This window comes from Petromyzon marinus, chromosome 19, assembly GCF_048934315.1.
Source record: "Petromyzon marinus isolate PM22_M1 ecotype Great Lakes invasive population chromosome 19, UKy_Petmar_22M1.pri1.0, whole genome shotgun sequence".
Lineage (NCBI taxonomy): Eukaryota > Metazoa > Chordata > Hyperoartia > Petromyzontiformes > Petromyzontidae > Petromyzon > Petromyzon marinus.
In genome coordinates, this window is record NC_133685.1 from 14,759,679 (window position 1) to 14,774,958 (window position 15,280).

The window sequence follows — 15,280 nt, forward strand, 5'->3', positions numbered from 1 at the left end:
GTACCACGCGTGTGTGGTGTGTACCACGCGCGTGTGTGGTGCGTACCACGCGCGTGTGTGTGGTGTGTACCACGCGTGTGTGTACCACGCGTGTGTGTGGTGTGTACCACGCGCGTGTGTGTGTGTACCACGCGTGTGTGGTGTGTACCACGCGCGTGTGTGTGTGTGTACCACGCGCGTGTGTGTGTGTGTGTACCACGCGTGTGTGTGTGTGTACCGCGCGTGTTTGTGTGTGTGGTTGCCATGGTGAATGCGTGAGCGGTGGTGGAGCGCTATGAACCCGGCGACCCGAGTTAGATTCCCGCTCACGGCCACCACCGCCGGTGACGATTATCTGAACCGGTCCGGGGCATCCCCGAGGTCGACTCAGCCTCAAATGAGTACCCGGCGCGATGTGTAAAAAACATCGTCACTCGGGAGACAAAGGCGGCCGGGCGTGGTGCTGGCCACCCACCCACTCCCTCGTGTGCCGTGCCGGCCTCGCGAACAGCATTTGCCCCAACAGTCTGTTAAGGCTACGCTGTACGGGGGGGGGGGGGGGGTCTTTGTGTACACGCGTGTGTGGTGGTTGCCATGGTGAATGTGTGGCGGGTGAAAGATTGCTTCGGTCGTGCGGGGGGTGGGGGGCTGTTTTCACGCTCTGTCTTGTTTATAGAACAACCCCCCCCCCCTCGCCTTGTAAATCCTTCAAATACACAAATTAGTTGACGTCGTCTAACGGGCAGCGGTGATGGGGGAGCTTAGCAGTGGTGCGGCGGTGGCTCGGCCGGCTTCATTAACCCGCACTCGCCAACACCGGCGAAGTATGGTGAATAAGTATGGTGAAGTATGGTGAAGTATGGTGAATTATGGTGAAAATAAACGAAGCGGTGTCGGGAGGCCGTCGTCCAGCACTGGATTGGCGTCGAAGGGCCGCACAAAATTACCGCGTACGGGACAGGACACACGTGCGTGTTTGCGTCGATGCAGCATCTAGCGGTGTAATTTAACTTAGCTGAAATTTTTGCAAAAAATATAATTGGCTCCTCCGGTTTGTCCCCCCACATTTAGAATGAACACGCGTTTAGAGTATGTGGAGGTTATAAATGGTCCACGTGATCAGCCACATCGATGAGCTATCATTTGTGGTAGCCAGGTCGCTTCTGAAAAAGAGTTATATAGCTCAGTGGGCCTTACCTGGTAAAAAAATAAAGTTTAGTTTTAAAACGTTTTGTACCTTGGGCACTAAACCCAAATATGATACAAATGTTAAAATGGTAAAAGCTTAATTTGGTAATTTTTGGGTTTCCTGACCCCCCCCCCCCCCAAATATTTTGGAATAAAAAACTTGAATGTTATTTCTCAGCCTAGGCCTGAGTAAGGATGGGACTTTGAGATTATGAAGTGTTCTGAAAATCGGTGTAAATTAAAATTGTTTCTGAAGATCAATGGTTCGGGCACTCATTTGAAGAGTGCGACACGAATGCCAATAGAAAGCTGGTGACGGACAAGTCGCAGGAATATCTATCCTCTGCGTGTGCCCAATGGTTGCCACCTGTCCCGGTTTTCCCAGAAACGTTCTCTGGTTAAGGCGTTGCTGTCCTGGGAAAAAACACTCTGTCAGTCTCTCCCAGGAAACATTGAAAGCCCCGTTTTTTTACATTTGCATAATAACATAATAATGCACCACTCACATTGTGAGATATTCTTCTTTACCCCATGACATGCCCCGCATTAAATGTATCTTTGTGGTGGCAACCATAGGTTGCCTGGATCTTAATAAAATAATAAAATAACTTTAGCTATTCAGAATCATCGGATAGTTCAAGGAATTCCCCCTCCCACTCCCTCCCCCCCCCCTCATGTGATGCCAGGTGTTTTTTTAACCATACTTCACCACGCTGGTCAGTGACGGTGGGTGAAAGTTTGGAGGAGGGGTGGGGGTGGGCGGGATTGCCTCTTGTGTCAGTCGCCAGCGATGTTTGCCGTGGACTGGAATCGAACCAACGGGTTGGCCCGGTTCTTAAACAAAAACAACAAACGTGGAGGAGAATTTCTGCTTGCGCCACGCGAATAGCCGCGAGGTTATCACGAAGGAGGAAGGCTCTGCTGCGGTTCACAAACCGAGGTAGTCGACAAGTGTTTTCACAGTCAGGGGAAGTTCGAATCGGAGTCTTTACGTATCGTGAAGAAATCCGATGAGCTGTGAAGTTCTTTTTCACACATGTCCAGTCGGGACGGGTCAGAAGGCTACAACAACGAACAATGAAAAAGCACAATAGGAATGCAAACATGTGGGAAAGGTAAGCAAATGACTAAAAATAATTACGTGAAAAAAATTAAGAATATCAGTTCAAATTGCGTTAGTACACCGATTCCCAAGCTTGGGCAAGGCAGCAAATCACCAGCACGAACAGTCCCAGACCACGGCAAGACAACACAGTCCCCCAATAAAATGAAAAAATAAAATCCAGCAATGTCGCTGCGTGTCGTGTAATCCCAGTCGAGTGATTTGCGAGGCGTAATTAAGAAAAATTTGGCAAATTGTAGACCGTGACGCTGACGACGCGACGGGGCCCGCGGTGCAGCACGCTAACTGCTGCGCCACCGCTCAGTACCCCTCGTTTCTTTAAAACATATTCTTTGGGTCTTTCGGTAAGGTCACGGAGATAGGGTTACATAAAATAAAAATAAAATTACAAAAAACAACGACGTTTAGATCGCAGTGTTCGTCATCAGGAGCGCTTGTGTTGCGATCGACACGTCGTAGTTTTTGTTATTGTTTTGTTATTTTCTTTGAACCTATCTACGTGACTTTACCGAAAGACCCAAGGAACATGAATTCCTGCAGTCACGAAAGCTTCAAGTCAAAGCTTAAAACAACAAAATCACAGTGACGATTTCGTTCAAGAACGCTCCTTTGGTGGCTGACCGACTGCCCGACCGTCCTCCCTCACTACCTCCCTCCCTCTCTCTGGCTTTGGCCTCCCCGAGGACACGCGGGCCGGTCCCCTAACAGCGGCTCGCGTATCGCGCGCGCGCACGCACACGTGCGGCCACTTGACGCTACGCGTGAAATATTCATTATCGGTTGGCGGCCGATGCCCCCAATGCCGCCGCCCCCGCGCGGTGAATTTCGTGTCCGCCCCATTTGTGCCCTGCGTTTGCTTTGGCAACTGTCAGACCGGGGGGAAGAGAGAGAGAGATATAAAAACACAAAAGGCCTCGGTCCAGACTGCCACCCGAACCCCTATCCGAGACTCGGCCAGGTACGACACACCGTCCAATTTGTTAGTTCACAAAACGCTACGAGCGAAACGCGACGGCAATTGGTTTGTTTCCGTGAGAAGTGTTGACCCCCCCCCGCCGCCCTGCACCCCGCTGCCCTCACGTTACAAACGGGATGTCTTAATCTGGATGTCTTAATCGAACGCGTGGGTGGCACGGCCGCCGCTGCTGCTGCTGCTAATTCGAAGGTCGATGTTGACTTTCTCTCTGGGTATTCAAGACTCTGCCGTTGGGACCCCTCCCACCCCCAGCTGATTTGTTTGTCCGAGGGCAGTTTAGTTTGCCAAGGTAGTGGGGGACGGGGGAGGGGGTGCTAATGGTGGTAGAAATATACAGAGCCTGGCAAGTACATTTGACGGCATGTCACCCCGCTCCACCCATCCTCCACCCCGGCCGTGTATCCCTCGCAAGTGCAGGGGATACACAATTATACTATATGAGAAAACAGCTTTGCTGGCTGGCTGGAGGGAGCGAGGGAGGGATGTACAGATGGACGGTCACGTCCTAAGAACGTGCAGGCTGCCAATAGGAACAAAAACATGTCTAAACGATTACAAACATGTTACGACCTTCATGCAGTCGGGTCATACAGCGCGTCGTTCGGCACGATGTCCGACTTTTCACACCGCGTGCCGGGAGCTTTCTCGAGGGACGCAGAGAGCTGTACGGCATCACCTTAAAAACCTACGGCAATCGCAAGAGAGTACGGCACGATTAATTCTAATAAAAAAAGGTTCCGCTCGCCACCGTGTATTGTGCAGTGACACGAGCAGACGTGGAGGTGACTGCGTTAAACGTACCCAGAGGGGCTTATTTAACACCTTTCCCGTTCCGAGACGTCTGCAATTTGCAGGGTGGGGGTACCCGTTCACCGCTGAATCCCGGGAACGCGCAAGTGGCTCAGTGTAAATTGTATTTAGAGAGGCGTAGTAATAGTAGCGCCGTTGTATTGAAAAATATTGTTACTCACCGTAGAGAACTGTAGCGACACGGCCGCACTCTATGACATAGCTGGCACCAACTGATGATGTACACGTAGGTCATCGGAACGGAATCGGATGAAAAACTGATGATGTACACGTACGTCATCGGAAGGGAGAAGGGTTAATTGTCCCCACGGCGGTTGTGTGAGAGGAGAAGGGAGAGGCATAACAAGGGGCTGAGAGCAGCGCACGGCGGCGTGAGCCGGGTCCTCGTGGGATCGCAGGTGGTGGGCGTCGCTGCTGTGTTGAGTTACACCCGGTGGGTGCGATTCCCGGGCAAGGCGAATGCTGCTCCGCGTCGTTGTGCCTAATTTGTAATTATTTATAAGGGCAAGGTCAAGAGGTCGCCAAGGACAATGACGACGGTGATATCGCACACCCCCCTCCCCCTCGCCACCGCTTCGTTCCCTCCTTGCAGAATCTCGTGGCCGATGCACGGTCAGTCGACGCCCGACGTCCACGTTCTTCCTCTTGTTGCACGGTTGACGCGACGCGTCCTCCGAAGGCCGCTCTTACAGTCAAATCATCATCAGCATCGTCGCCGACTCTGCCACCGTCGTGCTTTAGGTCTTCTCTTCCCCGTGTTTGCTGCCCCCCCCCACTCCCACGCCATCCTGCACACGCGTGCCGCCCATCACAACCGCCTGCTCTTCCCGATCACACCCAGAACGCTTGCTCGTCATGCCCCATTGCCAATCTACAAGGGCTTCTATACCCTATCAAGTGAAATTGATGGGGTAAGCAACTTTGTGTATTGTGCATGCGCCTCTATTGAAAGAAGACGGAGCTTCTTTCCTCTGTAAAAAAAGAAATGTGTTGAATAATTTTCACTCAGAACTGATGTTTTATACACCCCGACCTGGGCCGATGGGTCCAGCTGTCGAAGGAATCCTAGCCACCCATCGGGTGAAGACAAGACAAAGACCTAAGACGAAGATTGCCTCGAATAGCTTGCAACAAACTGTGGGGTCAAGTGCTGTGATGGCCGGCCACGACACATGAGAGGGGAGGGGGTTGGGTCGCCAGCACCACGCCCGGCCGCCTTTGTCCCCGCAGCGGCGATGTTTACACACCGTGCCGGGTACTCATTTGAGGCCGAGTCGACCTAGGGGAGGCCCCGGAAACTGGTTCAGATAATCGTCACCGGGTGTTGGTGGCCGTGAGCTGCAATCGAACTCGGGTCGCCGGGTTCGTAGCGCAGCGCGCCTACCACTGCGCCACCGCCTCCCAACACCGTATAGCCCCCAACAGACTCTTGGGGGCCAAGTACTGTGAGCGAGTAGCACCGATGAAGGCCGGGCACGGGCACACGAACGGCGTGGGGGTGGCCAGCGCCACGCCCGCTCGTAGCGCACGGCGACGCTCGCTGCACACTGCTTTGGGGGAGGGGGGGTCCGTTGTTTGCTCTCACCGCTTGGGGTTGAGCAACAACAACAAAAAAACACGATTCCTCACCGAGGTCCCGTTCCGCGAGCCCGTCCGGCCTCCTGTTCAAATAAGAGCGGCCGTCGTTTGGTTGTTTGCCCATAGGGTCAAGGCGGGCGCTCGCTCGCTGTTGACCATTTTGTGCGCACGGGTGCCGAGCGCCGAAGACAACCTCGTCAGCTCCGCCCGGCTTCTCCATCGCACTTTGGTCACGTGGCCAACCGGAGGATTTCGCCGCAAATCTGTCTGCCTGATGATGCCGGTTGTAATTGCCGGCGAATCGTCGTGCTCAGATTGTAAATGTTGTGGATTTGCTCTTCCAACACACGGTGCACTGTACTAGTAAGGGATTGTCACGTTCTGTTTACGTGACACGCCTTACTAGTTGGCTGTGTCGGGTGGTGGCGGGTTTAACGGCACATTTATATAGTTACGCGATCTAACCCAACAAAACCTGTATTGCGGATAACCATTTGGGGTCGCCGCAGTGGTGGTGAGATGTTTGCCTTGCCTCACCCTGGCACGCAGGGGCAGGACCGTGGGTTCGATCCCGACCCCCTAACGCCATGTATATTTGGAGTTTGCGTGTCTCTCTCTCTCTCCCCCGTGGTCGCGTGGATTTTCCTCTGGTGTTTCCCCTCCACATTTAGAAACGTGCTTTCAGAGTATTTGGCTGCTCTAAACTCGCGCGCGATAAGCCACTTCGTTGAGCTATCATTTGCGGCAGCCAGGTCACTTCTGAAAGAGAGCTGTACAGCTCGGTGGGCCTTACCTGGTGAAATTAAACATTGTTAATGTTTGGATTCATTTCAGCACGCAATGTTGCGAGTCTGTTTAAAAAAAAAAAAATAAGTAACAGGTGGTATTATTTCTAACTTCAGAAATACAATTGCCCACCATTAACATATTTTTTCTTACGTTTAAATAATTAGTGACATTGAGGTTGATGATGTTTCTTGAGGAAGGGGAGGGGATTGGTGAATTTTCCCAATTCTGTAAATAGGATTCATCGTCATCGTGATCATCATCACCATCATCGGTGCGCTTCTGCGGCCGTCTGTAATGCTCTTCCTTCCGATATTAGGAAGCCATCATCTACATTGATAACTCACTTCTTTAGAACTGATTTTTGTGTTTGTTGTCTTTCCTTCCACGCACCTCCGATTAGCACGTGTGGTTACGTACTGTGCGAAAGAAGTTCAACATACACATATATACTGTATGCTGAGTAGAGTGGTGCAACGCTGTATCGTGAGAGTTAGTGGTGGCTTGGGGAGGCCATCATCCAGCAGTGGATTGATCATGACTGATGATTATGATGATGGTCACCATCATATCAAGTTTAAAACGACCACTCCATCATCATCATCATCAAGAGGTGTGCAAACTAAAAACCAGCTGCTTTAGGCTGCCCATACCACGTTGGGAGAATCTCCAAAACTCTCCGTCTTCACCCGCTCGCAACTTACAGGCGTGCTGGTGAAGTATGGTAAGGCGTGCTGGTGGAGTATGGCGTGCTGGTGAAGTAAGGCGTGCTGGTGAAGTATGGTAAGGCGTGCTGGTGAAGTATGGTAAGGCATGCTGGTGGAGTATGGTAAGGCGTGCTGGTAAAGTATGGTAAGGTGTGCTGGTGGAGTATGGAAAGGCGTGCTGGTGGAGTATGGTAAGGCGTGCTGGTGAAGTATGGTAAGGCGTGCTGGTGGAGTATGGTAAGGCGTGCTGGTGGAGTAAGGCGTGCTGGTGAAGTATGGTAAGGCGTGCTGGTGGAGTATGGCGTGCTGGTGGAGTATGGCGTGCTGGTGAAGTATGGTAAGGCGTGCTGGTGAAGTATGGCGTGCTGGTGAAGTATGGTAAGGCGTGCTGGTGGAGTATGGCGTACTGGTGAAGTAAGGCGTGCTGGTGGAGTATGGTATGGCGTGCTGGTGAAGTAAGGCGTGCTGGTGGAGTATGGTAAGGCGTGCTGGTGAAGTAAGGCGTGCTGATGGAGTATGGCGTGCTGGTGGAGTATGGCGTGCTGGTGGAGTATGGTAACGACGAACCCCGACTGTTGAGGGACCTCACTCGGCAGCGGATCGACACAATGGCGACACTCCCTGGAAAGCCTCCCCCCCTCCCCCCAATGACTGCACAGTGATTAATGTTCATTCTGTCTCCTCTTCTCTCTCTATCTCTGTCCAATGTATAATGTACGAGCGCGCACCTCTCCGTGAAACACTAGAGCCTGGATTTGTTACAGTGGAGGAGGCTCAGTCGAGCCTCCTCCAATGACACGGACGGTGCGTGTCATCGGAGCGGTGGAATTTCCGCGGGGCGACGTAATTTGATGCTTCTCCTTCTGCTGCTTTCGAGTGGCGGTTGGCTGCGTACGGTGCGAAAGAAGTTCGACATACACACAAAAACAAAGATCCCCTGTATATCTTTTAACATACTGTTGGGGCGAGTGCTGTTAGCGAGCACCTACGAAGGCTGGAACTGCACAGGAGGGCGTGGAGGGCCAGCACCTTTCTCTCCTAGTGGCGATGTTTACACACCGCACCAGGTACTCATTTGAGGCTGAGTCGACCTGGGGGAGACCTAGGACTCTTCAGATAATTAATCGTCACTTGTGTTGGCCGTGAGCGGAAATCGAACTCGGGTCGCCGGGTTCTAGCACAGCGCGCTGCCCGCCACACTACCGCTGCACCCCAACAACATGCGTACACTCGCACATTCGCGTACATCTTCCCCCCATTCTCTCCGTCCCCAAGGTGGTGGTGCCCGTGCTGTCCAACGAGCAGAACCACGCGTCGTGGCCCGCCGCCGTGGCCCAGGACGTGGAGAGGCACGTCGAGGGCATGCGAGGCCACGCGCTGGCGGCACGGGGACAGGCCCAGGGGCGCACGCTGCTGCCGCTGCCCGGCCTGGCCGAGCGGTCACGCTCAGCGCGCAGCCCCAGCGTCCGCGAGATGCCAGACAAGTACGGCACACACACGCGCGCACGCACACGCGCGCACACGCATACGCACACACGCACGCACACACACTCACACACATACGCACACACACGCACACACACACGCGCACACACACGCACGCACACACGCGCATGAATAGAAACGTCTCCGGCGCTGCCATAGTGGCTAGATCTTAATTACCTCACCTGGTATACAAGAGGTCATGGGTTCGATCCCGACCCTGACACCTGCTGCTGTATATTTGGAGTTTGCGTGTCTTTCTACCCGTGGCCACGTGGATTTTTCTCCGAGTCCTCCGGTTGTTCGCCTCCACGTTTAAAATCAGCGTCCATTTAGAGTGTTTGTAAAACATTTCCATGCAGTAAGCCACTTCGTTGAGCTATCGCTTGTGGCCAGGTCGCTTTTGATAAAGAGCTACATAGCCCAGTGGGGCCTTACCCGGTGAAATAAAAAGATCGTTTAGTTTTCGCTCGTCTCTCCCTCTCGTCCGTTGTTCTTGCCTCTCGGTCTCTCGCCTGGCGCGTCCGCGCATAGCTCCGTCTGTCCCACGTTCACGGGGACGTTCCACATCGGGGCACGTCACCCCGCCACCTCTGTCGCGCGCTTCTCATCTCGTCATCGATCGACGACGTTGTTGTCGTTCCTCCGATCTTCTCGTTTCTGAGTCTGCCTGCTCTCGCTTTTCCCCAAGCGGCACTTTGCACATTCTCATTTCCGCGGTGTGTGTAACATCCGTCTATAATGCGCAAGAGGAAGATATCTATATATATAAAAAGACTACCAGTATTAAAGGCTCTTTAAGAAACTGAGTTTGTTCATCATCACGATGATGATAGCCCCCGTAGGTATCCACTCCAACATTTCGTCATTTGTTTCCACTTTCCTCCGTCGTGGCACCAGTGCTCTGTTGGGTCTTTCTCTCTTTCTACTTCCTTCCATTTTTCCGAACAACAAACCTTTAATTGTCCTGTTGCTGGCCATCCTACACACTTTTAAATATATACACTAAGGTGGGGGGGGGGGGCAAATATAATCCCAAATAGGCCGGCATCGCTGCTGGGCGTGAGCCGGCAATTGCAGGGCTGCCACCCCAACCTCAAACACATCACTCGAGACACCGGCGTGCGCCAGCAAGAGCAGTTCACGCGAACGCTGTCAGGGGAGGGTCACGTGTCTGGCGTGATGAACGAATTAACCCCCCTACCTCTCTCTCTCTCTTTCTCTCTCCGCGTCCGCGCGACTCGCTCCAACTTGTCGCCAATACCCATCCCTTCCCTCGCCGGCGTCGCTGGGGGGTGGGGTGCGCCAGGCCAGAGCCGTACGACCGTCTCGTGGTGCACGCGGTCGAGTCGACGGTGGTCGAGTGGAGCCGCCAGATCCGCGCCGTGCTCGCCAGCGACTCGGCACAAGCGCTCAGGGCCGGGGCCCACCCGGGGCCTCGCGCGGAGCTCGAATTCTGGTCGGCTCGCGCTGAAAACCTCCAGTGCATCGACGAGCAGGTGTGACCACCACTACCACTAATACAACCACCACCACTACCACTAAATATAACTACTACCACTAATACAACTACCACCACTACTACCAATACAACTACTACCACTAATACAACCACCACCACTACTACTAATACAACTACTACCACTAATACAACTACCACCAATACCACTAAATACAACTACTACCACTAATACAACCACCACCACTACCACTAATACAACTACTACCACTAATACACCCACCACCACTACTACCAATACAACTACTACCACTAACACACCCACCACCACTACTACCAATACAACTACTACCACTACTACCACTAATACAACCACCACCATTACTACCAATACAACTACCACTACTACCACTAATACACCCACCACCACTACCACTAAATACAACTACTACCACTAATACAACCACCACCACTACTACTAATACAACCACCACCACTACCACTAATACAACCACCACCACTACTACCAATACAACTACTACCACTAATACACCCACCACCACTACCACTAATACAACTACTACCACTAATACAGCCACCACCACTACCACTAATACAACTACTACCACTAATACAACCACCACCACTACCACTAATACAACTACTACCACTAATACACCCACCACCACTAATACAACCACCACCACTACTACTAATACAACTACTACCACTAATACAACCACCACCACTACTACCAATACAACTACTACCACTAATACACCCACCACCACTACTACTAATACAACTACTACCACTAATACACCCACCACCACTACCACTAATACAACCACCACCACTACCACTAATACAACTACTACCACTAATACACCCACCACCACTACCACTAATACAACCACCACCACTACTACTAATACAACTACTACCACTAATACAACCACCACCACTACTACCAATACAACTACTACCACTAATACAACCACCACCACTACTACTAAATACAACTACTACCACTACTACTAATACAACTACTACCACTACTACTAATACAACCACTACCACTACTACTAATAAAACCACCACCACTACCACTAAATATAACTACTACCACTAATACAACCACCACCACTACTACTAATACAACTACTACCACTAATACACCCTCCACCACTACCAGTAATACACCCACCACCACTACCACTAATACAACCACCACCACTACTACCAATACAACTACTACCACTAATACAACCACCACCACTACTACTAAATACAACTACTACCACTAATACACCCACCACCACTACCACTAATACACCCACCACCACTACAACTAATGCAACCACCACCACTACTACTAATACAACTACTACCACTACTACTAATACAACTACTACCACTACTACTAATACAACTACTACCACTACTACTAATACAATCACTACCACTACTACTAATAAAACCACCACCACTAACACACCCACCACCACTACTACTAATACACCCACCACCACTACTACTAATACACCCACCACCACTACTACTAATACAACTACTACCACTAATACAACCACCACCACTACTACTAATACAACTACTACCACTAATACAACCACCACCACTACTACTAAATACAACTACTACCACTAATACACCCACCACCACTACCACTAATACAACCACCACCACTACTACTAATACAGCCACCACCACTACTACTAATACAACTACTACCACTAATACACCAACCACCACTACCACTAATACAACTACCACTACTAATACAACCACTACCACTAATACAACCACCACCACTACCACTAATACAACTACTACCACTAATACAACCACCACCACTACTACTAATACAACAACTACCACTAATACACCCACCACCACTACCACTAATACAACCACCACCACTACTACTAATACACCCACTACCACTAATACAACTACTAACACTACTACTAATACAACTACTACCACTACTACTAATACACCCACCACCACTACCACTAATACAACTACTAGCACTACTACTAATACAACTACTACCACTCCTACTAATGCAACTACTACCACTACCACTAATACACCCACCACCACTACCACTAATACACCCACCACCACTACCACTAATACAACCACCACCACTACTACTAATACACCCACCACCACTACCACTAATACAACTACTACCACTACTATTAATACAACTACTACCACTACTACTAATACAACCACTACCACTACTACTAATACAACCAACAACAACAACAACAACCGCCATTCGCCACTAAGTGGCGGTGACGTCACCACGACGCTTGTGCCAGGCTATGTGCACCCTGAGGCCACGTGAAGTGTCGAACGCCCGCTGGCAGGAGGTCACGGGGCAGACCCAGGTGCCACTGGTCGACTGACTGAGATGACTGGCTGATGCACCACCTGTGCCCCCTACTGTGCCAACCTGCTGTGCTTTAGCCACCCGGCGCTCCGCTCGCTGTTGTGAGCGTCGCTCCTCCGCCCTCCGTTGTTGTTGGAGGGCGACTGCCTCCAACTGCCCAGTAGCATCCTTCACGAGCCTCCTCCACAGAGGCCGATCTTGACACCGCTGGTACCAGTCATCGGCAAGTCCACTCAGCTCCACGTCCTCCTGTACCACATCGCTCCATCTCTTCTCTAGCCCGTGCCGCGCCCGCTTAGCCCCCTCAATCCGGCCAAACAAAAGCTGTTTCGGCATGCGGTGGCTGGGCATGCGGGCTACATGACCCAGCCATCGCAGCCTTGCCTGCCGGAGGAGCTCACCGATGGGACCCTGCCCAGATCTTTCAAGGATTTGTGAGCTCCTCACACAATCCAGTCTGGTTAAACCCAGGATGGATCGTAGGCAGGCCAGCCTAAATGTTTCTAACTGGCGAAGATGTTCCATTAGGGGGGTCCACGTTTCGCAAGCGTAGAGAAGGGAGGGAATGACCGTGGCCGAGAAGACCTGAAGCTTAGTGCGGAGCGACAGACCAGGTAGCTTCCACACAGCGTTACGCAACCGATGAAAAGATATTGCCGCTCGACTGATTCGGAGTGAGACCTCTGCTGTTAAACTGGAGCCAGTCATAAGCACACTGCCCAGGTATGGGAAACTCTCCACTCTCTCCACAACTGCCCCATCACCGATTGGGAGTTGTGGGGGTGGAGTGTCCGATGGTACAAAATACCCAGGCAGGTGCTTAGTTTTGGTGGGGCTGATGGTAAGGCCCCACCTCTTAGTGGCACGCTCCAGTCTCAGCAGCAGCGTCTCCAACTCCTCCTCTGACTGAGCAGCTATTACCAAGTCATCAGCATACATAACGTGGTTGAGCAATAGGGAGCCATCCCTTGACCGCACCCAGGCGTCGATTAGCCTCCCATTATATCTGTACCATATGGAGATTCCCCCGGTACAGCTATTGAAGGCTTCACGAACTACGTGGTCAAAATAGATGTTAAATAATGTGGGAGCCAGAGGACATCCCTGTCGCACCCCAAGGTGTACAGGGAATGGCTCTGACTCCCGGCCACGTAGTTTTACCCGGGCCCGCTCACCATCATGAAGGTCCTTAATGATCGTGAGCAGAGGGTCAGGTACTCCAAAAGCACGAAGAACGACCCAGAGCCCAGGCCTACTGATGGTATCATAGGCCTTGACCAGGTCAATAAAGCAGAGATGTAGGTCTTGTTGGAATTCCCTACACCTCTGCTGTAGCAGACGGGCAGAAAATATGGCATCTGTGCAGGACTGCCCTTTCCTGAAACCGCATTGGGGCTCCGCAAGCCTCTCCTCAGCGTGCCTGGCAAGGCGATGCTGAATAATCCTTGCCAGGACCTTTCCCGGCACACTGAGGAGTGAGATGCCCCTGTAGTTGTTACAGTCTGTGCGGTCCCCCTTCTTAAAAAGGGGGACCACCAGGGCATCCTTCCAATCCTGCGGAACCCGTCCAGTGGTCCAGACTGTTGTTATGATGTCATATAGGGCAGTCTGTGCACAAACGCCACCCTCCCTCAGCATTTCGCTTGGGAGATCATCTCTGCCCGCTGCCTTTCCTGGTCTCAGACTCCGGATCGCCTTCAATACTTCATCAGCAGCTGGCACCTCAGCCAGCCACTCACAGGGGGTGACTTCATCCAATATTTGAGGCACCGCAGCCTCAGCAGGGTCATCCTCACTTTGTGCCACGATGTTTTCCTGGCTGAGGGATTTTCCCTCCCCCAGGACCTCACAGAAATGCTCAGCAAATCTGCGAACCTGTTCCTGGAGGTCGGAAATTGGATCACCGTTTTTTCCCCTAATGATGGTAATAGGTGTGGCGCTGCAGGTTACTTTTTTGATGGAGTTAAATAGAGATTTGTGATCACGGGCCACTGAGGCAGACTCCATCTCCTCAGCAACCCGCGACCACCACCCATCCTTGCAGCGCCTCACGGCTCTCCGAACCTCCGAGCGAAGGCTGCGGTAAGCCTCCTCATTCTCTGACGTGGGATTCTGTAGCCGATGACAGTGGGCCTGTCGCTTTTTCTCAACCATCCTGAACAACTCCTCTGTCATCCAGGGTGTCTGGGGAGGTCTGGACCGCGTACCCAAAGCAGCCATTGCAGCTGCATGAGTCACAGTCCTAAACCTCGCCCATTTACCCTCGACATCAGGAGGAGTCGGGGACGATGCCAATCCCAGCCGCAAGCGATGATGAAATTCTCGCTTGCAACTTTCATCAGATAACTGAGACCAGGCCACTTTAGGTTGGAATGGGGTCCTGGGTGTACACCCACCACCGGAGTGGAAGAATGGCAGGCGCATCTTACAGATGACTAGTCGATGGTCAGAGGGCAGATCAGCTCCACGGTAGGTCCTGGTGTCAAGGACATGGGCTCGCATTCGCTGGTCCGTCACTATGTAGTCCAGCAGATGTTCTTGCTTGGACCCGGCATGCATCCATGATGTTGTGTGGATGCGCCGATGCCGGAACAGCGTGTTGGTAATTACAAGCCCATGGGCTGCACAAAAATCTAGCAGCCTCCTACCGTTGTTATTGAGCTGATCTGGCCATGCCCTCCAATCACTCCAGACCAGGTGCCAGTATCATGACCAACTCGGGCATTGAAGTCACCCAACATGATGACTCTATCCCGAGGGGCCACTT

The 15,280-nt window shown here is 51.9% G+C and overlaps 1 protein-coding gene across 1 annotated transcript in view; it reads left to right on the top strand.

Moving 5' to 3' along the window:
* Positions 1-15,280, top strand: part of LOC116943809 (dynein beta chain, ciliary-like) — a 47,509-nt gene that overhangs the window by 7,870 nt on the left and 24,359 nt on the right. The window contains exons 2-3 of the mRNA XM_076068176.1: positions 8,423-8,631; positions 9,939-10,128. Of these exons, the coding sequence (XP_075924291.1) occupies positions 8,423-8,631; positions 9,939-10,128 (399 nt within the window). The remainder of the gene's footprint in view (positions 1-8,422; positions 8,632-9,938; positions 10,129-15,280) is intronic.